Source organism: Numida meleagris, chromosome 1 (assembly GCF_002078875.1).
Source record: "Numida meleagris isolate 19003 breed g44 Domestic line chromosome 1, NumMel1.0, whole genome shotgun sequence".
Taxonomy (NCBI): Eukaryota; Metazoa; Chordata; class Aves; order Galliformes; family Numididae; genus Numida; species Numida meleagris.
In genome coordinates, this window is record NC_034409.1 from 69,638,549 (window position 1) to 69,661,681 (window position 23,133).

At 40.4% G+C, this 23,133-nt stretch overlaps 1 protein-coding gene across 4 annotated transcripts in view; it reads right to left on the reverse strand.

Annotated features, from left to right (window-relative positions):
* Positions 1 to 23,133, reverse strand: part of SCUBE1 (signal peptide, CUB domain and EGF like domain containing 1) — a 212,517-nt gene that overhangs the window by 138,905 nt on the left and 50,479 nt on the right. For all 4 annotated transcript variants that reach the window (XM_021392557.1, XM_021392555.1, XM_021392550.1 and 1 more), the window contains exon 4: positions 16,315 to 16,449. In XM_021392557.1, coding sequence (XP_021248232.1) covers positions 16,315 to 16,449 — 135 coding nt within the window. The remainder of the gene's footprint in view (positions 1 to 16,314; positions 16,450 to 23,133) is intronic.

The window sequence follows — 23,133 nt, forward strand, 5'->3', positions numbered from 1 at the left end:
CTTTGCAAAATGCATTTACAAAATGCATATGTATTTGTATATACAAACTTTAAATACACATACAATAGTGTTACACTCAGTTACTTACGAATAAACTTCAGAACTTTTTACTGTTGATGCTTTTATGGGAAAGCAGTCTGCCTTCTGTGGAAATGAAACATGTTTCCCAATTTTCCCTGAATTTACCTTAGAGAAGAAGTATGAATAAAATGTGTGCCTGAGACACACAGCAATCCTAGCTCACACAAATCAAGTGTCAGGTTCAAACCAGTGTGACGATAACATTTGGTAGGGGCACGAGGGAGTGAGATGAGTGATTCACTGTTTGGAAGGTAGTGTTACAGGGTCTAGGTCAGGGGAAAAGTGAGTGGAGCTGGGGAAAAATGGGTGTAGAATGGTGATGATAAATATATTGGCATTTGAAAAGTTACCTGCTATTCAGATTTACTCAGTACCATTAAGGCACTCAAAAAACATTTTCCAATGACCTGAGACAATAAAAGTCTTTATTATCTGAGCAAGGATATTTCCATGAGGACCAATTTAAAGCATAGTTATAACTTCCCCTTTCACTGCTGTTGCTATTTGTCTTCACCAAAATAATCCTCTTGCTTCTCCACTTAAATCTACAACCAGCACCCAGCACGCACACATATTTTCCTCAAACTATCCAATTTAATCCCATTCCTGTCACAAATGGTTAATTTTTTCCCCCTGAACTCAGCATCAGATTTCATGTGGAGGCACCTGAAATAGAAGTTCTATGTTATTAGCCATTTAAGACTAAATGCTATCACCAACACAATGAGTAGGAACCCTAATCTATAAGTTGTACTTCAGGAATGAATGAAATCTTTATAGGGAAATAGTGGCATGAGAGTGGAAGAACGTGCATCACTCAGAAGTCTATACACTCTGCTGGCACACGCATGGTTGAGAAACATCCAGTGTGTACATAAAACACCCTACTGCTCTCATATAATTGTTTTATTTCTGTGCATTGAAGCTTATTTATCATTGCAAATAGTTTCTTCATCTTAAAATAAAAAGTGACTGACCATCTCAGCACCTGCTCTGCTGCAGTGCCTACCTACTTCTTACTACAGTAACTACCATTAATAGTGTTGGAGATTAGTAGACTATGTAAGTGCCTTGCAAGAATATTCTTCAGTACTGAACTGCCTTTAGTTTACTTGTCACATATTGGTTTATCTCTGGCACCTTTTAATCCCCTTTCTTGAAGTTGTGTGTTGGTCCTAGAGACAATTCTGTTCAGCAGATTATTGAAATGGTTTTCTATGGTCATTCACAGAATGATGATGGTACAGTTATTCACAATTTACTTTACTTGTGCAACACTGTTACTCAAAGAAATAATCATAATTTGCATCATCAGTCTCTGCTGTTGGCAGATGCTACTGAAATTGGTGAGAGTCTGTTGACTTCTGAACCAGTTTGATCAGACTTCCGTCTGATCTCCACTTGAGAGAGAACGCTGCAGCTATGAATGGAGCAGTCTTTAGCCTTTGTAGATTTCATGGTCTAACAAAGCTATTTCATCCTAATTTCCATTTATACACCTAACTGGTATTCTGTTCTTTAGAAAGAACAAAGCAGTGAAAGGACAGGATGAATGAAGATGATGACAAATTTGCAAAGCTGCACATGGAAATAGACATCACATCTCCCAGCAGAATATCCAATTAGCATCAATTCCTTGGTTGAACAATCCATGAAGATAAAGAAGAAAAATCATTTGGAATCTATGAGCCATTCACGAGAAGTCAGCAAGACTTAGTAATAATAGGTAGAGTGCAGGCAGTATTGCTGTGCAAGGGTGAACATGAAAAATGAGCATTTTTTCTTGACAAGCAGTTCTGTTCAGTTTCTGTACTTTGATGAAAAGCATCAGCTAAACATTAAATGTGGATTTTAATTTGGGCGCTATTTGCAGATGGTCAAGGTAAGCAGAAAAAAATGGCAGTGTTTATTCTGATATCACGTCATATGAGAAGGCAGGGGAATCTTGTTTCTGTCTGTAAATAGATCGTGGAAGTCCAAGGAGAGAATAAATACAGAACAGGAAGAACGTGATGTTATTCAACACAGCCACACTTCTGACCACAGCGTTGCTTTTCAGACAAAGGAGTAGAGCTCAACACAGAATTATCTCCATGAAGTGAGTCACAAAAAACACTAAAAGAAAATGAGGCTGTTACTCATGTTTTTAAAGGGAACAAAGAAATGAAACAACCTCATAAAATAGTTAACTAAGTGACATAAATGCTGAGTGCTTGGAGCTACTTTTACACTCTAGGTTTAAGCATTTGATAGCAAATAGATAATGGGAAGTGAATTTAATGGATACTCAGAAGTGGCACCATTTACATGTAGGTCCAGACAGCCTGAGAAGTGGGTTAGAAAACTTACCCACCGGACAATGGGAAAATTCCTTTAGCCACCTCGCATCCCGCTTGCATGAAACAAATGAGAGCAACACAAAACATACAACAGGACATACCTGGTCTCCCTAGGGCTCCACTTTTAAAGGATCTAACTGCTGAGAATTACTACTGGTGATCTTTGATTTTATTCTTCTGGCATGTTACTCTACCATAGAGCTGTTTCACAAAGCATTTCAGTGAGTTCCTGACAAGTAATCCTCCAGATTAATTCAGAGTTCATTGGGCAGATAAGTGGTCAGCTTTCTCAGAGGGATAGCTCAGGAATGACAGCTCATTGCCTCTTTCTGTGAATTCTCAGAAGATTCAACAGCACAAAGTACTTTTAATTAATGCCAGCTGAAGACAAATGGTAACTCAGCCAAACACCAACAAGTCATGTTGAGATCTACACAGAAATCCTTTTCAGAAAGAATGTCCAGGTAAACATACTATTCAGGATTCAAAAGAGAGACACAGATTAGGCTGGCCAAGTATTGCCCACCAAATCCTGGTTTAAAGCAGCTTATTACAGGCTTCTTTTTAATGATATGTTTTTCAGACTCCAATTAGAGTAGAGTAATTAAATGTCCATTAAGGAAGCACTTAGGACAAATTACAGCTTTTTCTGGGAAGCTAGAGGGAATTCTAAAGCATTTTGTCTGGAGAGACAAGGAACAGAAACAGCACTTAGAGAAGAGCACGCACAGAAACATGTAAGTGTCCATAAGGGCAGGATCATCCAGCCTCACCACATGCACAGCTTGAATGCTGCCCTTTGGTAGAGCTGGCTGGACATTTTTGGGTGTTTTTGTTTGACCTGGAAAGCTCCCCCAACCCTGAAATATTTCACCTGTGAAAGAAAACAAGCAATTTAGAAATGCTACCAGGGATATATTCCTCCACCTGGCAAACCAGGCTTCTCGCTTGAGCTATTTCTTGCTTGAAATACCCTGTCTACTTTCTTGATACGAATGCTTCATGAACATTCATGTTACAGTGTAATACAACAGATGATATTTAGCTGTCTATGGAGGAAGGCTGCCTACCTAAAACTGCCATATAGTGCCAAGGACAACACACTCCAGGTTGGAATGTTTTCAAATTTTGATGCTTGTTTTTTTTTTTATGAGGGTTTTCTTGTTTGTTTGTTTTTAGTAATTACTGTTATTCCAGAAAAAGCAGCTCCTTCAGAGAACAGAATTTGGTTTTGTGGAAAAATACACTTCTTTCGAAAACAACGTTGACAACGTTTTGTTGATCTGTTCAGGTAGCTGTATTCCACATAATTTTTCAGAACCTACACTTTCCCAGTGTAACTTTGGCTGCTTTTCCAGAATGAGGGCATAGTGGAGAGAGTTATCAGGTATTGTCCTCACAGCCCAGAAAGCCAACCACACCCCAGGTGGCATCAGTAGAAGAGTGGAGAGCAGGTCAATGGCAATAATCCTGCCCCTCTACTCTGCACTGGTGTGGCCTCATCTGGAGTACTGTTTCTACACATGGAGTCCTCTGCTCAGGAGAGACACAGACCTGTTAGAGTATGTCCAGAGAAGGGCCACCAAAATGATGCAAACAATGGAACAACTCTCCTATGAGGACAGGCTGAGAGAGCTGGGACTGTTCAGCCTGAAGAAGAGAAAGCTGCAAGGTGACCTGATAGCAGCCTTTCAGTATCTAAAGGGGAGCTACGAGATAGAAGGAGACAGACTCTTTCGAGCAGGGTCTGTTGTGACAGGACAAGGGAAAATGGTTTCAAACTAAAAGAGGAGAGAGTTAGATTGGATATAAGAAAAATGTTTTTTACAATAAGGGCAATGAAGCACTGGAACAGGTTGCCCGGAGAGGTGGTGGAGGCCCCATCTGTGGAGACATTCAAGGTCAGGCAGGACAGGGCTCTGAGCAACCTGATCTAGCTGCAGATTTCCCTGTTCATTGCACAGGAGTTGGATAAGGTGATCTTTAACAGTCCCTTAGAACTTAAACGGCCCTGTGATTCTATGATCCTAATTCAAGCAGGAAGTTGAGTTGCTAGGAGCCATAAGTAATCATTCAGTTTACAATGCTGAGCTAACAGAAAACAAACAGGTGAAGGAAGTATGGGAAGGAAAGGTGGGAGAGGACAGGATGTGCAAAATGCACTGCACTACATTTTGATCTCCAAATATGTACACCTAATTCATCAATCACTGATTTTAAAGTGTACCAAGGATGAAAGAAGGGAATTACATAATATGCCAAAGGAATAGGACTTAAGATATCTGCAACCTGTTTGTAGTAGGTGCATGTAGAAAAACAGAAACTAAAGAAACAGAAACTTTTATGAAACAAGTTTGGTGGAATCAACATAGTACCAGTAAAAAGGCATACTTTGTCAAATGATTCCTTCAGAGCTTTTCTGGAATGCTCTTGGGATTTCCACAGCCTTCTTGAGTCTCTTCTAGGCAAACTATTTAACTTTTCTGTCTCCCATGTCCATACCTACAGCACCATCATCTAACAGCTCCTACTTCAGAGGGGATTTAGAGTCCTGAGGAAGTTTTTGTAGACTCCTTCAACATCCTCTAATTAATTAGTGAATAGAGGAGCAAATAACTAGCAGTTCACTTCTAAAGTAGATAGAACGAGAAATGCACGTCATAAGAGCTATTTATATCATGGCTTCCCCATCTTGGTATTTCTAGCATTCCAAACAAATGTCAGTTCAAATAACCAACTGTCGCTACCCAAAATACTGAGATGTCAACACTGATCATGTGAACTTATGTCAAAAATTAATATTTGAGTAAGGAGGCTCTTCATTTTAGCTTCTCTACTACTTTGCAGTTTGACATGGATTGAAGAGAGCAGCTATTCTATTTTCCTAAGCCCATGTTACCTATAGGGAGAAAACCTGCCAGCTCGGGTAAATCATCAGCATAACACAATGCTCACAGTGCATAGTGCTGGATACTATTGGCTTACATTGCATGTTCTGTGATTTAATTGGCTATGACCACACAGAAGAACTTGGTGCTTCACACCAAGGAGAGACAAAATGCTGTTAGTTTTAATTAAAAGTGAATGTTTAAACCGGAACATAAGAAGAAAAATATTAGCAGCTTCTCAGTATTGGTAAGTCAGGTACAGCCTCTTGAAAGTGCTTTATCATACTATGCATTATCCATAGAAAGCAGGTAAATTGTTTCACTGCACGAGCTCAGTGCTTCTACAAGTGGTAAACATAGTTCAGAGGGTAATGAACTCCAACAGCAAGTGATGCCTTGCTCCCTGTTATAGTCAATGCCACTTTCTCTGCATTTCTTGGCTCCTTGGAAAGCAAGGAATTGAACTCCTACAGGGCTATCATCCTGTCTGTTGCGCATGACTGTCAAGTTTGATTTGCAATCTCAGCATATGACCCTTTGAGAGTACGGAGATTAACAGAAGTTTTCCAACACATTGATTAGGTTTGGGTAGATTGACTATAATACACTTTAGAAAGGAGTCAGCTAAACAGAAAGAAAACTAAGGGAGAGAATACTGAAAATAAATGGCCATTAGTGAGCAAGGGAATTATGGAGGTAGAGATGCATAGATTTTAGAATCACAGAATGTCACAGACTCCTTAGAGTTGAAAGGGACCTCTGAAGGCCATTAAGTCCAACTCCCTTGTAATGAGCAGGGACACCACAGCTAGATCAGGTTGCCCAGGGCTTCATCCAGCCTCACCTTGAAAGTCTCCAGGGACAAGGCATCCACTGTCTCTCTGGGCATCCTGTTCCAGTGCCTCACCACCCTCACTGTAGAAGACCTTTTCCTTATATCTAACCTAAATCTACCCTCTTTGAGCTTGAAACCATTTCCCTTTCTTCTATCACCACAGACCCTGCTAAGGAGTTCGTCCTCTTCTTTCCTGTAGCTTCCCTTTAGATACTGAAAGGCTGCTATCAGGTCACCTCACAGCCTTCTCTTCTCCAGGCTGAACAGCCCCAGCTCTCTCAGCCTGTCCTCATAGGACAGGTGTTCCATTCCATGGATCATTTTTGCGGCCCTTCTCTGGATGCACTCCAGCAGGTCTATGTCTCTCCTGTACCGAGGGCTCCACATCTGGACACAGCACTCCAGGTGAGGCCTCACCAGCAGAGTGTAGAGGGGCAGGATCACCACCTTCAATCTGCTGGCCATACTTCTTTTGATGCAGCCCAGGATACAGCTGGCTTTCTGGGCTGTGAGGGCACATTGCTGGCTCATGTTCAGCTTTCCATCCACCAGTACACCCAGGTCTTTTCCTGCAGGGCTGTGTTCAATCCTTTCATCCCCCTGCTTGTACTGATAATGGAGGTAGCCTCGACCCAGGTGCAAGACCTTGCACTTGGGTTTGCTGACCTCATGAGGTTCATCTGGGTCCACTGCTCAAGCCTATCTAGGTCCCTCTGAAAGGCATTTCATCCCTCTGGTGTGTCGACTGCACCTCACAGCTTGCTGTCATCAACAAACTTGTTGAGGGTGCACTTGACCCCACTGTCAATGTCACTGATGAAGATATTAGAGTATCAGCCCCAGCACCGACCCCTGGGGGTCACCACTCATCGCCAGTCTCCATCCAGACATTGAGCCATCGACCACAACTCTCTGGACTCAATACTGCAGCCAATTCTTCATCCATCTAACAGTCCATCCATCAAATACATATCTTATACAATTTGGTGAAAAGGATGTTATGGGGTACTCTGCCTTACTGAAGTTCAGATAGATGACATCAGTCGCTCTTCCCTTGTCCACTCTTGAAGTTACACCATCATAGAAAGCCGCCAGGTCAGTCAAGAAGGATTTGCCCTTGGTGAAGCCATGCTGGCTCTCCCTATCACCTCCTTGCCTTCCATGTGCCTTGGCACAGCTTCCAGGAGGATCTGTTCCATGACTTTCCCCTGCACAGAGGTGAGGCTGACAGGTCAGTAGTTCCCAGGGTCATCCTTTTTACCCTTTTTAAAAATGGGTGTGATGTTACCTTTTTTCCAGTCACCAGGGACTTCATCTGATTGCCATAACTTTTCAAATATCAAGAGTGCCTTATGCTAACTGATCCACATCATTCTTTTCTTCCTTGCTTTAGTCTCCTCCACTTCATTTCCATTTGGCTGCATATCTCTTTCACTCCTTCTCTTACCTGCCTTTTAGCTGGTATGCCCTTCTCTCACTCCTGTCTTCTTTGTGCTCCCTCTTAAAAATATCTCTTGGGGTTACTACAGTGTTTCTGCTGTGAAAGCATTTAGTGTGACTATATGTTTGTCCTGTCCTCTGCCCTGTGTCTGCTTTATTCACTCAGGCTGTACATTTTCCACGTTTGTTCAAGCTCTAGCACAATCTGGCCTCATTCTTGACTGGTGCTGAAGTAAAAAAAATTAAAAATGAAAGTACCATCAAGAACAGCAACAACTATTTCACTGCCTCGATACTTCAAGGATGTAAGGCTTAGCCAAGCATGCAAGTATTATTACGCTTGAAAATATACACTGCTTTAAATGCAAGGATCCTCCTTCTCATTTCCATTAACTCCTACATTATTTCAGAATAGCACAGAGCAACTTCAAATCTAAGTACATAGATTTGAATAATTAATTGAACTCATTAAATGTATAGTATGCATACCATATACAGGAGGTATATTTGAACGGCTATTTAGCATTTATTCTTGAATTCCTACTGGTTTACAGCCAAAAACACATTGTGGTATCAGCCTCTAGAATGCTCTTGCTGGATCAAATCTCTAAGATGTCATGAATACCAGAAAAGAGAAACAGTGCCTGCAATATGGTCTGTGGCTGATTTCTCCACAGAGTGAAAAACAGTAAGAGAAAAACTGGGAGGCCCGTACGTCACTACAGTAGGTATGAAAGACACTGAGCATCTTTACACAGCATTCAGAGGAGACCAGTAATTCATTACAGTATCTCTGATGGCATGAGAGATACACATGACAAATTCAAAGCATGGTGCACTTAAAACAGAGTCCATTTGTTGTGTGCATGTACAAATGCAAGCTTTTTCCAGTATATTCTGGTTTAATATTCTTCCCAGATCTTTCTCACCTGATGTTTCAGTCAACTGCATGCTAGAGGCTTTAAAAAAACACACCAGTTCTTTTATTTGGTAAAATCCTGCTATACCCAGAGCAGACAGTATGAACAGAACATTGGTTCATTTCCAATGCTATTGAGTGATTGAGTGTGAAGGCCCCCTTTGCGTATTTTCTCTCTGATTTTTTTTGAATGTACTACTTTCCAGTGTGTTTTCCCATTCGTGCGTGTAGCTTTCCCGTCTTGTCAGCGCTGCCCGTCAGGAGCTGAGCCACAGGCTGTTTGCTGCACTTTCTCTCACACAGGTGTGGAGAGGTTTTTGATCTAACTCAGAAAGTCCCTGCTCCCCCTGGCAAGCTGGCTGCCTGTCATGCTGCTGCAGGGTCTTTCAAACAGCTGCTCTTTCCAAGACACACTTTGTTGCATCTCCAGCTTCATTATTTCTTACACACTTCTTTTCCCTCTTTACTTTCATCCCGTCCATACGAAAAGGCTATGGCAATGGAGCCATGCAGAAACAACTACCGTGCTATTTCAGATTCTGGTTCACTGAGGAATTATCTGCAAGTCAGCTATAAAACTAAGACAGAGTATGTAGAGACTTCATCATATTTTGTGGATATGGATGAAATGGGTCTCAATTTGTGCACTGGAACTCAACAGAGGCCTGCAACAAACCATACATGGCTCTAATTGGCTGTCCGGTGAAGTCCCCGGTGACTGGAAAAAGGGAAACATTACTCCCATTTTTAAGAAAAGAAGAAAGGATGACCCATCATGGAGCAGATCTTCCTAGAAGACATGTTAAGGCACATACGTGACAAGGAGGTGATCTGAGACAGCCAGCATGGCTTCACCAAGGGCAGATCTTGCCTGACCAATCTGGTGGCCTTCTACGATGAAGTGACGGCATTGGTGGATGGGAGGAGGGCGATGGATGTCATCTACTTGGACTTCTGCAAAGCCTTTGACATGGTCCCTCATCACATCCTTCTCTCCCAATTGGAGAGGTATGGATTTGAAGGATGGACTATTCGGTGGGTTAAGAACTGGTTGGCTGGTCACAGCCAAAGGGTTGTGATAAATGGTTCTATGTCAGGGTGGAGGCCGGTCACGAGTGGTGTCCCTCAAGGCTCAGTCCTGGGACCAGTGCTCTTCAACATCTTTATCAATGACATAGACGATGGAATCGAGTGTACCCTCAGCAAGTTTGCAGATGACAGCAAGCTAAGCAGTGCAGTCGATACATTGGAAGGAAGGGAAGCCATCCAGAGGGACTTGGACAGACTGGAGAAGTGGGCCCACAAGAACCTAATGAGGTTCAAAAAGGCCAAGTGCAGGGTGCTGCACTTGGGCCAGGGCAATCCCAGGTATTTATACAACCTGGGGGAAGAAGTACTTGAAAGCAGCCCTGCGGAGATGGACTTGGGGGTCCTGGTGGACGAGAAGCTGGACATGAGCCAGCAGTGTGCGCTGGCAGCCTGGAGGGCCAACTATGTTCTGGGCTGCATTAAAAGAGGAGTGGTCAGCAGGGAGAGGGAGGTGATCGTCCCCCTCTACTCAGCTCTTGTGAGGCCCCATCTGGAGTACTGCGTCCAGGCCTGGGGCCCCCAGCACAAGAAGGACGTGGAGCTCTTGGAACGAGTGCAGAGGAGGGCGACCAAGATGATCAGAGGGCTGGAGCACCTGTCCTGTGAGGAAAGGTTGAGGGAAGTGGGCTTGTTTAGTTTGGAGAAGAGAAGGCTCCGGGGAGACCTCATTGTGGCCTTCCAATACTTGAAGGGAGCGTATAAACAGGAGGGGGATCGATTGTTTGTGAGGGTGGATAGCGATAGGACAAGGGGGAATGGTTTTAAACTGAGACAGGGGAGATTTAGGTTAGATATTAGGAGGAAGTTTTTCACACAGAGGGTGGTGACACACTGGAACAGATTGCCCAGCGAGGTTGTGGATGCCCCATCCCTGGAGGCATTCAAGGCCAGACTGGACGTGGCTCTGGACAGCCTGGTCTAGTGGTTGGTGACCCTGCACACAGCAGGGGGGTTGAGACTCGATGATCTTTGAGGTCCTTTTCAACCCAAGCCATTCTATGATTCTAATTAACTCGGCAACTTAGGATATACTGAAACTCCATAGTGATTTCATAGCCTACATCATTTCCTCACATACTTGTTTCCATCTGGACTGCTCTGATGAACAGGACTGCAGCTGCTTTAATGGAGTGAATCTATCCTGTAGTCCAGACACAGCCACAAGTGCTTTAGATGATACCGTGGTGTTTACAACTCCATTTTCCTAACTATAAAAGGAAGACTGCAGCCTCAGGTTTCTGACAATTGCGATACTGAACTACAAGACCTCCATTTGCATATTTACTTGGATAGACTGCTTACTCTCGCATCTAATCCTAAGATTTCACCTAATATTGTTCTCATGATTATCTAGTTACTGCTTACCCTAATAGTTGAACATAAGGCAGACTGCACTGAAATTAAGCTTATACCAGTGTAACTTTACTAGTCTTATTAGTGCCAAATCACTGACACACAATAAATATAAGGTCAGGCCTAAGAGAGATTTTTTACTTCTATCAGGTATTGTCACCTGTTGCATGTTCCCTACAGTCAAATTACAAAGTTCTTCCATTCCAAAGGAATGAAGAAAGCAAATGTGCGGTATTCTTCACACTGACTGCTAGAGCAAGGGAAAATCTCTGAAGCCAAAGTGCAGCAATTTTTGCGTGTTATACACACTTTTATAAGGTTACACACTTCTAACAGGGTACAATGAGATTGAAAATGCTTTCTTAACCTTTTTTTTTTTTTTTCCATGGATACACTCTTCATCCTATATTCCATTACAGATAATAAATTAAATTCTTTATTCAAAATGCATCCTATGAATGCATAAACAAATGAACTTCTATTACAGCTAGGTCATACTCTGTGCAGCAGTTTTAGGAAACAAATTCCAAGATCACAGTATGTTTGTCCAGATAAAACTTATGCTGCCTGAAAGGTTTTCTTATTACATTATCTAAAAGCACATGAATTGATTTCCTTAAAATTTATATACATTCCTCTACTTTACAATCATATTAGGATTCCAATTTAAAAAGACAAATAAGACTACTCTGTTCCAGTGAATGGGATGCCTGTACTCAAGGTAGCTATGGCAAGTATACTGAAAGTAATGGAGTAATTTAACTTGTTACATCATCATGAAAGAGCTTTCATAGTTGAGATGAGAAACTCTGTATTTCATAAAGTCTGAAACGGTGCTGGCAACACATAATTATTTAAAGTCACCCTTTCACATTAATCTAAATATGAATAGATTATTGAGCTTCTGCAGAAAAAGCACCTCTGTCCTCTAAAGTGCACTGCAGAAATTCGCAGAAGTCACAGTAACCTTCATGCTCAGAGTCTCACAAGGCATCAGCACATGGGATTAGAATAAAGTTCAGAAACCCGAACTGCACACCTCTCCTGCACTGGGTAGTGATCATGCTTCCTCCCAGGGTGTCCTAACACATTATTCTATGCTATGGAATCCCACCAAACTAAGAAAATAGGTAAGGAGTGAAAATAAATCATGGAAAGTAGGAGAGAAAAAATTGAACAAAGGTGGATCTATAGTCCTTAGAACAAGAAGGAACTGCATAGGTTTGATGTCAGCTTACCCTAGGACTCCTATGCTGCAACTACGAAATTTACAAGAGTTCAAACATATAACCAAGTTCACAAGTTACCATCAGCACAAGCACAGTAAGTCATTTCGTAAGTACACTTAGCCCATCACAAATGTAAGACAATTTGATCTTGCATGCTTCTCTTTCCTCTGGGACTAGATTGTTGCACTTGTGCAGAAAGAGACACAGTTTGTGAGACTCCATAGCACTGTAATTTGCTAAATCATTGTAGATTGACTTTATATGTCAAAATCTCTAGCTCTGCTAAGAACATAAGTCTAATGGGATATGCAATTCTTTGTCAAATGTTTTGTTTGTTGGTTTGCTTTAAACAGGCTTGAAAATGAAGGTGATGGCCACGTAGAAAGCTTTTCTGCCATTTGACCAGACTATCATAATTTCCAGACTTCTATAGTCTGGTTAGTCTCCCCCTTTTTTTGTCCTCACTTAACATCACCACTCCTAATTGCATCTGCCCTTCTAGCATACTTCGTACTAGCTTTACAAAAATATTGGCAGTGAACAATCAGCAGATGTAAGACCATTAATATAACTATACTTCTAGTAGACATTCAAGGCATGGAATTTAAAAAGGCGGAAGTCTTCCTAGCCACAGAACGCCTGAAGTATCTGGCTTGTAAGCAAACACACATTGTGTGTTAGAGACTTGCACTCTAGAGGTGGGGCAGTAATGGCCTTCTGTACCACTTCAGCTGAGAATTTTGGTTGGAGAGGCAGTTTGTAGCCCATTAAATGCAATGCCTTTAATAGTTGTGATGCAATTAGACCACCCTGATCATTCTGAACTTCAGGGTCATTACAGGCATATAGCTAAACTCCATACGTTTTGATACATTTAGGCCCAATTCAGATTTTTAACCAACTTTGATATCACTAAGACTATAAGGATGAGCCCTGAGACTTTGCTGGACTGGGCATTTTGGCTTATCACCAAATGAAGGGAAAACACGCTGTAAGCCACTCACCTGACTCAGTCACAGCTGCAGCATACCATACTAATCTTCACATTTATTAAACACATGCTCCCTCTGGAGCTGGAGGTGATACAGTAACAGCTGTTTTATTCTGGTTTCTTTTTAAGACATGAGGAAACACAAATGTTTTTCCAGTGTAATTCACAGTTTGCACACTGACATTGGTAATTAAGATGACTAAGACAAACAACTGCTAAGTTCCCCATATTCTTCACCATCCATTCTCCCTCCCTGTTCCCATCATTACTGTGAGTAAACTAGTACTGAAATCTGACTAAGCAAAGGGAAATCAAATCTTATGTAAAAATAAATGAGCTAAGTTGTACTGGGCATAGTCTCCTCCCAAAAGATGCAGAGACTAAACACAAGAAATGGGCAGGCCTGTAATGAAGGCAGTGAAATAGAGCAAATACTGGGAAACCAGGGTGTGCCTTGACTTTAATGTCAGCTTGGCCTCCTGTTGGTATAAAATATGTATTTCTCTGCGGATCATTAATCCTTTTTGTCCCAGGGAAATAATGAGAAGACTTCTAGATGGCAAGCAAACATGTCCCTTGGGACACAACGATGCTATTAAAAACCCCTATCACGAACTCCAGTGTGGCTTTTAACCACAGCTTGTGGGTAGGCATGTGGCTGTGAAATACACCCTGCAAACCATGGAGACAGGCCCAGGGCATCTCTCTCCAGCAGCTGACAATCAGAAGGAGAACGCCTGATATCAGAAGATACCTCTCCCTCAGCTTCTAGTGCACGTGAGCAGCAGGAGCCTCGCTGAGGGTGGAGGAAGGTGAACTGCTTCACAGGGAGGGCATTCATTGCTTAGGTTGGTGCTGCTCGTTCCACTCTGAACTCATCCCAACTCCAAGGACATCCGAAGCACGTTGCAATGCTTCTTCCCTCATTCCAAGGCATTTGAAAACAGGAGGAAAAAAGTGGTAGTGAGATGAATGAAGAACCTTGCAGCTGATTGTTTTATACCAGCCGGGTCCTTGAAGAGACTAGGGGATTGTGTGACTGCACATGCATTTTCCAGAGACAGAAGAGTAATCCCTCTGTAATTAATAAATCTTATTGTACCCAAAGTCAACAAGCTTGCTAAAGTGCTTTGGCAACTCAGCACATTTGTGTTTGGATTGCAGTGCTACGTGTTTATTATGCCTTCATCCACTTCAGCCTTGTTTACCAACAGAGGTAAGGATGCAATCTAGCACAAGGCACAATTCTAGCTAAATGTGTTGATGAAAGTATTTTGGTATTTCTGTGCTCCAGCAGTCTCTGTAGAGGCACTTACAAGTGAGACAGATGAAAGTGCGTAAACACAGATATTAAAAAAGCCATTTACTTTCTCACCACACAATGTTTACTGTTTGCAGTTCAGTCACCTCTGTCAACTGAAATAGATCAATCCATCTCGTTTCCTTCCTCCAGCACATCCACCCAATATATTTGTATGTGAAATCATGACACTGCAATGTAATGTTTGCTTTTATTGTAAATTGGCACTTATTTTTCAAAGGTTACAAAACTTCTGATCATAAACCACTTTGCAATCACACTTGGTCTATTTGGTGGTGTTTTTGTTTTTTTCAATTCTCTAAATAATTTGATGATATTATTAAAAATTAAATGTCTGTGTCTTATTTTACATTTTCCTTGTAAAGAAGTTAACACAAATGTGTTATTCCCCTGCATATTTATTAACTGCATGCTGCAGTCAACCTTCAATTCCACTCCCACAGTCCTTCCTGCAAACTATTTGCAATAAAAACTCACCTATTTCCCTCAATAAATCTCTTCTTTACAAAAAAGTTTTGCCTTCAGAGCCTCATTTTTCATTTATTTCATTAGTTTCCATCTCAGATAACTAAATTCTCTTTTATTACAACTGGGAATTTTTATAATGTGCAAATTGAAATAATGATTGCATCGCAGTGTTCTGCAAGTGGTTTTCATTAAGCCTCCAGCTACTATTCCTTTCTCTGCTGGATATCTTTGTGTCAGGGTAACTTTATGCTGGACAGAAATTTGAACAATTTATGTTGAAAAGGATAAATAAAAACTTGCTAGATCACAACCTTTAAAATACACTTGCTGATACAGCTGAATTGCATGTCCTTGTCATAACCAAAATACCTCCATTGCTTAAAACTTAACAGTCACACTAAAAAGAGAACCTGTGAAGATATTGTGGAGCTTCACATTTCTAAAAATTGAAATTTTTACTTGACTTCACAGTTCTATGTAAACAGGAACACAGTGCCAGAAACACATTTACATTTCTGAAATGCTAGACTACAAAGCTTTGTAAACAGGGTGACTAAATTCATACTCTATGTTCAAGCAGGATTTTCTGGTTAATTTTAGAGACTTAAAACAGCTCAGAACAATTTGTTTGGCTTGTTGAAATTTACAGCATGCTTGTGCTGTTGATCACCAGACTCATCTTGCTACTTTGTCATTCTGTATTGCCTGTTGGTAAATGACTTTGCTACAATATATTCCCATTGCTGCCAGGGTCACCAGAAGTCTGAATGAACACATAAAGAGCCCACTTAATTGCAAAGATTTATAGTTATGCTGTTTTCTTTTCTCCCTTTCCACTCAAACTTGTCTTCCGTGTCTGACATGTATAGAAAAGGGAGAGCTGCTTACTCTCGTCGAAATCAGCAGCAGACAAGGATCACACTCCTGCAGGGATTCCTTATTTCTACTGCTAATGCATCAGCAGCAGAGAAGCCGTTTTCTAATGCACCCCACATAGGGTACAGAACCAAATAATGATATGCCAATACAGTATCAGCCATCACCAGTCTGCAAGGAAGCAACGAGTTACACGACTGGCAAAGGGTGAACTACTATGCAATAAACAGATGAGAAGTTTTTGAGACTCGAAGGTAAGCACCAGAAAATTGCCATTTGAAAATCTCTTCTCCGCCTGTCCCAAGTGCCTGCTGTTTTTGTCCAACTAAAGCCTTTTCCTCTACCTTATTTATGGCTGTGTTTTAAGTTTGGGTAGCAGAGAAATCAATAAATTCCAAACAACCAGCTCTAGAGATGAAAATTACCCCTCTGAAACAGTTTCTAATTGAACATAATTGTTCTAAAAAGCAAAATCAGACACTTACCAATGGAGCGATGAATACAGGTGTGCTGGTTATCACTCAGAAAAAAGCCTTCTTTGCACTGACATTCATAGCTGCCCATAGTATTTACACAAATCTGCTGGCACCCTCCATTGTTATCCTGACACTCATCAACATCTAGGATAAGGAAAAAGAAACACAGGGTAATAGACAGATTTAGAACATACAACTAGAAGAGAAGTGAATCCATTAAAAGGCACACTGTAAATTAAGCTAATGAAAAATACCTGGACTCCACCACAGTTAGTCCAAATTAACTCATCTATTTCTTTTTCCTGCGTTGTAGGTTTAGAGTTAGCATTTAAAAAAACAAAAACAACAAAAACAACAGTGTAGAGGGGGAGTCCAGTGAAGACTCCATGTATTCCCAGCTGCAAATTGATTTCCAATGCACAATGAATGTTAACATCCTAAAAAGGCTATGACCCCATCTGCCAAGTGTGGTGTTGCACACTGTCTTTCCCACTTCACTTGGGAAGACATACTTCAGGCCTACAGTAATTTCTAGCAGGGGTAGCAGGCAAACACAAAGGGCATTACTGGGTGAAAAGAGTCTTTATAGAGTTCTGGTCTTGAACAGAACAGCATGTTTCAATTACTGGAGTCATAACCCCCTACTTTGTCAGTTTGTTTAATGTTGTTTAATGAAAAGAAGGCTTCTTAAATCTAAATGTTCCATGTCCGTATTGTCATTTTAATAGGCAAATATATAAAACCACAAAGGCAGCATTAGCTACTGGCTGTTTTGAGGGTCCCTCGAGCATAAAAGTTTTTATGCTGTTGTGTTTAACAGAGATATACGTTTCAGCATCGGGAAAACACTGACACTTAAATGATATCTGACTCACATTCAACCTCGCAACTCCTGTTTTGCTTGTAAAAGATGTATCACATCCATTTTCTGTTTTCTCTCTGGATAAAAGCAACTTGCCACCTGAGAAATCCATGTTTTTATTTTTATTTTTATTTTTTAATGGAGACTCTGCCACCAGTTAGTTATTCCACCAGATGTGCCAACATGTCAGCAAATGAGTTGCATGTTTTGCTTTTATTTTTGGAGGGGGAGAGGGGGAAAAGGAATACAGCAAAGCTAAATAAATGATCCACAACACCGAAAACCTCAGAAGAGCTGGCAGAGCTCCTGCAGAAATTAATCCTGCAGGACTGGCCACAATACACTGAGGTAAAACCAAGCCGCTTTTGCTAGTACTCTTCCAGGCAAGGCAGGAAGCAGGAAGGGCAGGAGAAACTCTTGCTGGTAACTAATACAGGAACTTAAGCTAGCTCTGGCAGCTTGCTCAGCTAAACCTGCTATTGATGTTTGTGGCAGCGTGCTGCTTACACCTCATGTAGATGACAGAAACTGTAGCTCTTTTTCAAAGAGAAAGAAAGCTCTAGGGTAATTACAGCACTACCAAGAAAAGGAAAAATGAAGACTTTGCTTGCAAATTGAGAAGGAGAAGATAAATAAGACAACTTTGTGAGACTTCATCGGTGAATTAGCAGGCCGTGCTACCCCATTAATGACAACTCAAACTAGTCCCTTTAAAAGAGCACACTGGAATCTAGATTCTCCAGAAGATTAGCTGAATACTTATTTACTTTCTTAAAGACAAAGTCTCAGTTGATACATGTACAAATCCCAAAATTTTACTACAAAGCATGCTGCATTCCAAGCATTCTGTTTACAGTATCACAAAGCAACTTGAATAATTGCCTTCCAGCTCTGATGAATAATCTGAAACAAATGCAATGATTTATAAACATTATTTTCTGTTCTTGATTGTAAAGGCTTGTGATTTACCATTTCCATGGAGAGATAGCTCAATTTACCACCAATCCTCAAACCCATATGTTGGAACAAAAGTTAACTTCAAGTTAAACTCTTTAAAAATCCTTTATGAAGAATTTCTTCCAATTGATTTCACTTACTTGCCTCAAAATTATTTTAACGTGTATTTATGAAGGGGAGGAGTCAAGGAAAGGGAGCAGCTGGGATCTAGGATTACTGTATCAGTAACTCCAAAATACATGACTTCCATTAAATCTTGGCCTGGTGGTGCAGGATTAACACCTTCTTTTCTTAGATCTCAATCCTACACTAGGACAGGCTTTCTGTAGCACTCTGTATTACTGCAGCCTTAAAAGGCAGTATTGCATAATACTGACCATACCAAGCAATCAAGTGGCCATGGCTACCTGAAATGTATTTACTGAACTATATTCTAGGTAAACTGTCTTTCCAGTAATATCACAATTAACATCAGCCCACTAGCAGTCCAGTTTAGAGAATGGGGTAAAAAATATTCTGAAGTTAGGAAAGAAGTTCCCTTGACTTCAAAGATCTCAAGCTTTGATAGTTTAGGCAGAATAATCTCTTCATCTATCTGAATTTCTTCAATGCTCAAAAATGAAGTAGCTGCCAAAGAGGCTTTTTCTTTCTTTCATTGTTTGTGCAACTCTTGTTCAATACAGCTGAACTTACCCAGTAGAACATGTAAACACCGGTAATGCAGCATATGTGAGATTACATTTTGGACAAGATTTTCTAGTGATTTAAATTCCACATAAACACCAAAATAAGAAGTCAACTTTTTTTCAATAACTCTTCTGGCTTCAGTTTTGTTAGGCTCTAGATGTCAAATTGGGCTGTTGACTGTTTTGAAAAACGGAGTGGATCCTCAGCAGCTTTAGTTGTTGTCACTTTTTCTGAGACTTTACACCTGTTGGAGACCTGCATCCCAGTGCCTAACACTAATACAGGCAAAAAGTCATTTCTGACGATGCAAAATCTTTCCTCTTGATCATCTGCTTTAAGCCTCACCAAAACCCTTTTAAAAAACTTTTAAACTGAGCACAAATACAAAGCTCACTCTCTCTATTACTCCTTAAAAAAACCCACGGTTTTCAGAACAGACACATCTTCTTTAGCAACCTTTTGCACAAAATCAGCTAACACCGCTCATCTTACTGAGAACCAGTACCTTGAGGACAGGAGCCCCGAGGCAGTGGGTGCAGTTCTCCCTTCTCTTAAACTGATATCTGGAAAAATCAAATTCATTTCCTAGGTTCTTTATTGAGCATAAGTTCTCTCATTTAGGTTGGCCTCACCACCTTACTCCTAGAATTCATTATTCACCACTTATGGGATAGCTGAATCTCAGAATCCTACTGATGACCTTGAAGTGGAAGTTGGAACAAGGTTTCTGCCAACCACCTTAAGCCAGACTCGCAAGAAGATGAAGAAAGGTTCTCACTTGAGCTGAGCTCAGATGGTTATCCTACATAATCTGCCCCAACTCTCATCCTCAAATAGAGGTAAAAATCTAGGAGAAAGCAAATATATGTCCTTAAGGGCTGTCCTCTGCAGCACTCTCCTCAAAGAATCATCCCATTACTGTGTCTGTCAAATACATTGATAGTACTTGATGGATGTATCTAGAAACAGAAGCTCAATTTCCACAATCTTTAGCTACTCCTTACCAACGCAAATACATAACTAAAATGATAATCAGCACAAAAGCTAGAATCACATATACAGGGCTTAAACCAGAGTGAGAAACTTGTGTTTCCATGGAGACCAGGGCCTGGACTTCAAATTGGCCAGTCATCATCACTGACAATAAGAAGTAAAGGAACAGCTAGCACAGGGAGAGGCTGGGAAAGAAGTATTATCTTTCAAATGGGAGGGATAAAGTATGTATATATACAAATGTATATGTACGTGTATAGATAGATAGATCAGAAGCATGATGCTAATTAATGCATACCTGAATTTGCAGAAGACCTCAAGCTTTTTGGCCCCTTACCTTCACATAATCAAACTTGTGTTGTGTATCTTAGTAATATGAGATCCTCTAAGAGAATGGTAGTGTGGAACAGTATCAAAGAGTAGGAAACATTACAGCTGATAAACATGGATGTTTTATTTATTAAATAAACAAATGCTTTCAGTTTCTCATCTGATTTATCTGATGAACTTTTCAAACTAGTTCCACTGGTATTTCACCCTGATCTGGCTCAGCGCTCCCCTCAGTATTTGGCATAAAAAAGCCATTCTGACCAAATGTCCTCTTTGGATATGAGGGAGAAAGGTCTGCTAAGGGTACCTGAAACCAAAACCACAAGCAGGAAGATACAAAAGTGGTAATGTTATATAGAGTAAATGACAAGAGCAGAATGTCCACTGCTCACTTCCTCCCATGATCTTCTCTTCCCCCTTCTGACATTTCTCTTTCATGTCTGAATTCTCATAAGCACTCAAGCCTCTCAGAAATCTGAGTTTAATCTTCAAAGTCTCCAAAGCATTTAGGAGCAACAGTATAATTCACTTAACATAGCATTTTTTGGAGACTTCTGAAATAGGACTCATGAGCCAGGGAGCCAATCCTGTGAATTTTACTGTGTTCTTTGAAATATTTCAAAGATTTCAATAAGCAGAACACTGAAATAGAGAGATGAACTACTGATAGCATTACTGCAGACTTTCCTCGAAAGTTAGCCATCAAACACCATTACAGATATATGTATTTGAAAGAGAAATTATTAGCAATGTCAAGCTCAGAAAACATGAAGATCTGATTCTGGAACTTTAAAATCATTATATTACAAGTATTTGTAATCAGCAAGCAGACTGAAAATCTCACAAAAATCACATTCCTGGATCAACCATAGTCATTCCTATACCAAAAGAACATCTAGCCCAACACCTTATTTCTGACACTGCCCTGCAGTGGACACTCAGAAAAGTCTATACAGATGGGACATATGTATTGCTGACATGCCCTCCTGTTTTCAGCGATAGTGTACCTATTAATGTTCCTAAACCACTAGCTGGCCACTGCTGCTGACAAACCTTTCCACTGTGAATTCTTCTAATCCCTTCTGAACCCAACACGATGGGACAAATACTTCTGCAATTTAACTGAGTTACACAGAAGATGTTTTTCACTTCAAACATGATGTTTTATAGCCTGAACACAAGCATGTCCCCACCATGCCATTATGGTGATAAACAGTTGATGTTCATACCCTACTTGCCTTTTTTGAATCTTTCTTAATCTTAGAGATTCCCCTTGGCCTTCTACTGTCTACCTCATCTACCCTAAGCTATGAGGCATGGCTATACACAAATATTACTACAGAGATAGTTCAAATGACTTCAGTATATTACATTTAAAACAAGTACCATTTCTAGAAATTAACATTAATGACAGCAATATTTGATACATGTTCTCACTTCTCTATTCCATACCCTCTATGTACCATGAGGCTCTAATGGAGTGGGTGTCTTGAAAGATCTAATATCAAGATAGCTCTGGAAGCCTGAAGAATAAATCTGCCTTGAAGGTGCTAAGCAAGTGCTATCAGGTGAGCTGTTGTAGGCAGGCACTTCTACTGGAGTGGTCACACACGAAGTGACATGTTAATGTTGAGAGGCTGATACATTACATCAGTTGAGAGGGCTATGAAAACAGGAATCGCTGTTAATTGAAATAACTGTCAAAACAAGTTTCTTAGTCCAACTTTGTATGAGCACACAAAGGGAAATACTAGAGAAACATACACCAATACCTATATACATGGCATTTGCATCTGCAGGAGTTCTGACATCAAACTTCACCAGGAATTTAAAAGCATGGTTCAAATTTTCCACTGTTTATACATAAGGCAAAAATTCTGCTTTTTGTCCCCCTCCTTCAGAAAGAAACAGAAAAATGTGATGAAGAAAAGGAAAAAGAACACCAAGCCCTTGAATCCAGTACTTCACAAACATCGTTACAGAAATTTTCATGAGAGACTTTACTGAGAAAAAATCCACTTGGAAAAAAAACAGATTTGAAAGCAGAGAATGTTTACAAGAGTACAAATAAAAAAAAATAAAGTGAGGAAAATTACCTTTCCCTGACAAATAAAGCAAACTTTACAGAAAAAAAAATAAACATGAAACACTAATCACAAGGACACTTTTTACAATGAATACTAAAATCACTCTAAAGTAATCAATGAATATTGTAAAATACCAGATTTCCCTAGAACCAGTCTATTATTTTGTAGAATGGGATAACACCAAACATGCTGCCCCTAATATGTCCTGGAAAATCCCATTTCTTAACAGGCTATGATCACCTAGCACCTGAACACCCACAGACTAGGCTTCTGCAGTTATAGACATGTGAAATAAAATGCTTGAAATCTTTTTTTCTGTAGCTGATTTGTAACATACAGTGGTATTCCCTAAACTTCACACTGTACACGTAGTGTAAACATGGCTGTAACAGATGCCTCTTACAGGTAATAAACTTAAGGATTTTTTTCATGTTGTTCCCAGAGTTTTGGTAATAATATTCTTAATCTACTGAAATCACTATTTATGGCAACCATAAACACAGCCAAATCTGCACCTGAGGTGGAAATAATAATTCAGCTTTCCTGCTGGGATAATATTTGGTTTATTATATTAAGGTATTTTGATCTTAAATTTGAACCCTCACAATCAAAAAGATGATAAAGACCCATGATTTTCTACATACATCTCAGTAAAACAGACTTCTTTGCTATCTGTAGCACAGGGAATACTCATTTAATGCAAGAGCTCAGCTCTGCTGCATGTGATGCCTGCTCTTTGCTCAGCAGAAGTAAACAGCTTCACGGACATTGCGCCAATGCTGCACTGAGTTCAAGTCTCCTGACGTCACTTGCCTATTCCATTCTCAAACAGCTGGGCACCACTGCCTGTCATTTCAAGACAGCAAAACCCTTTTCACAGCTTTCAGCATTTCCAAAATAAACATCCAACCT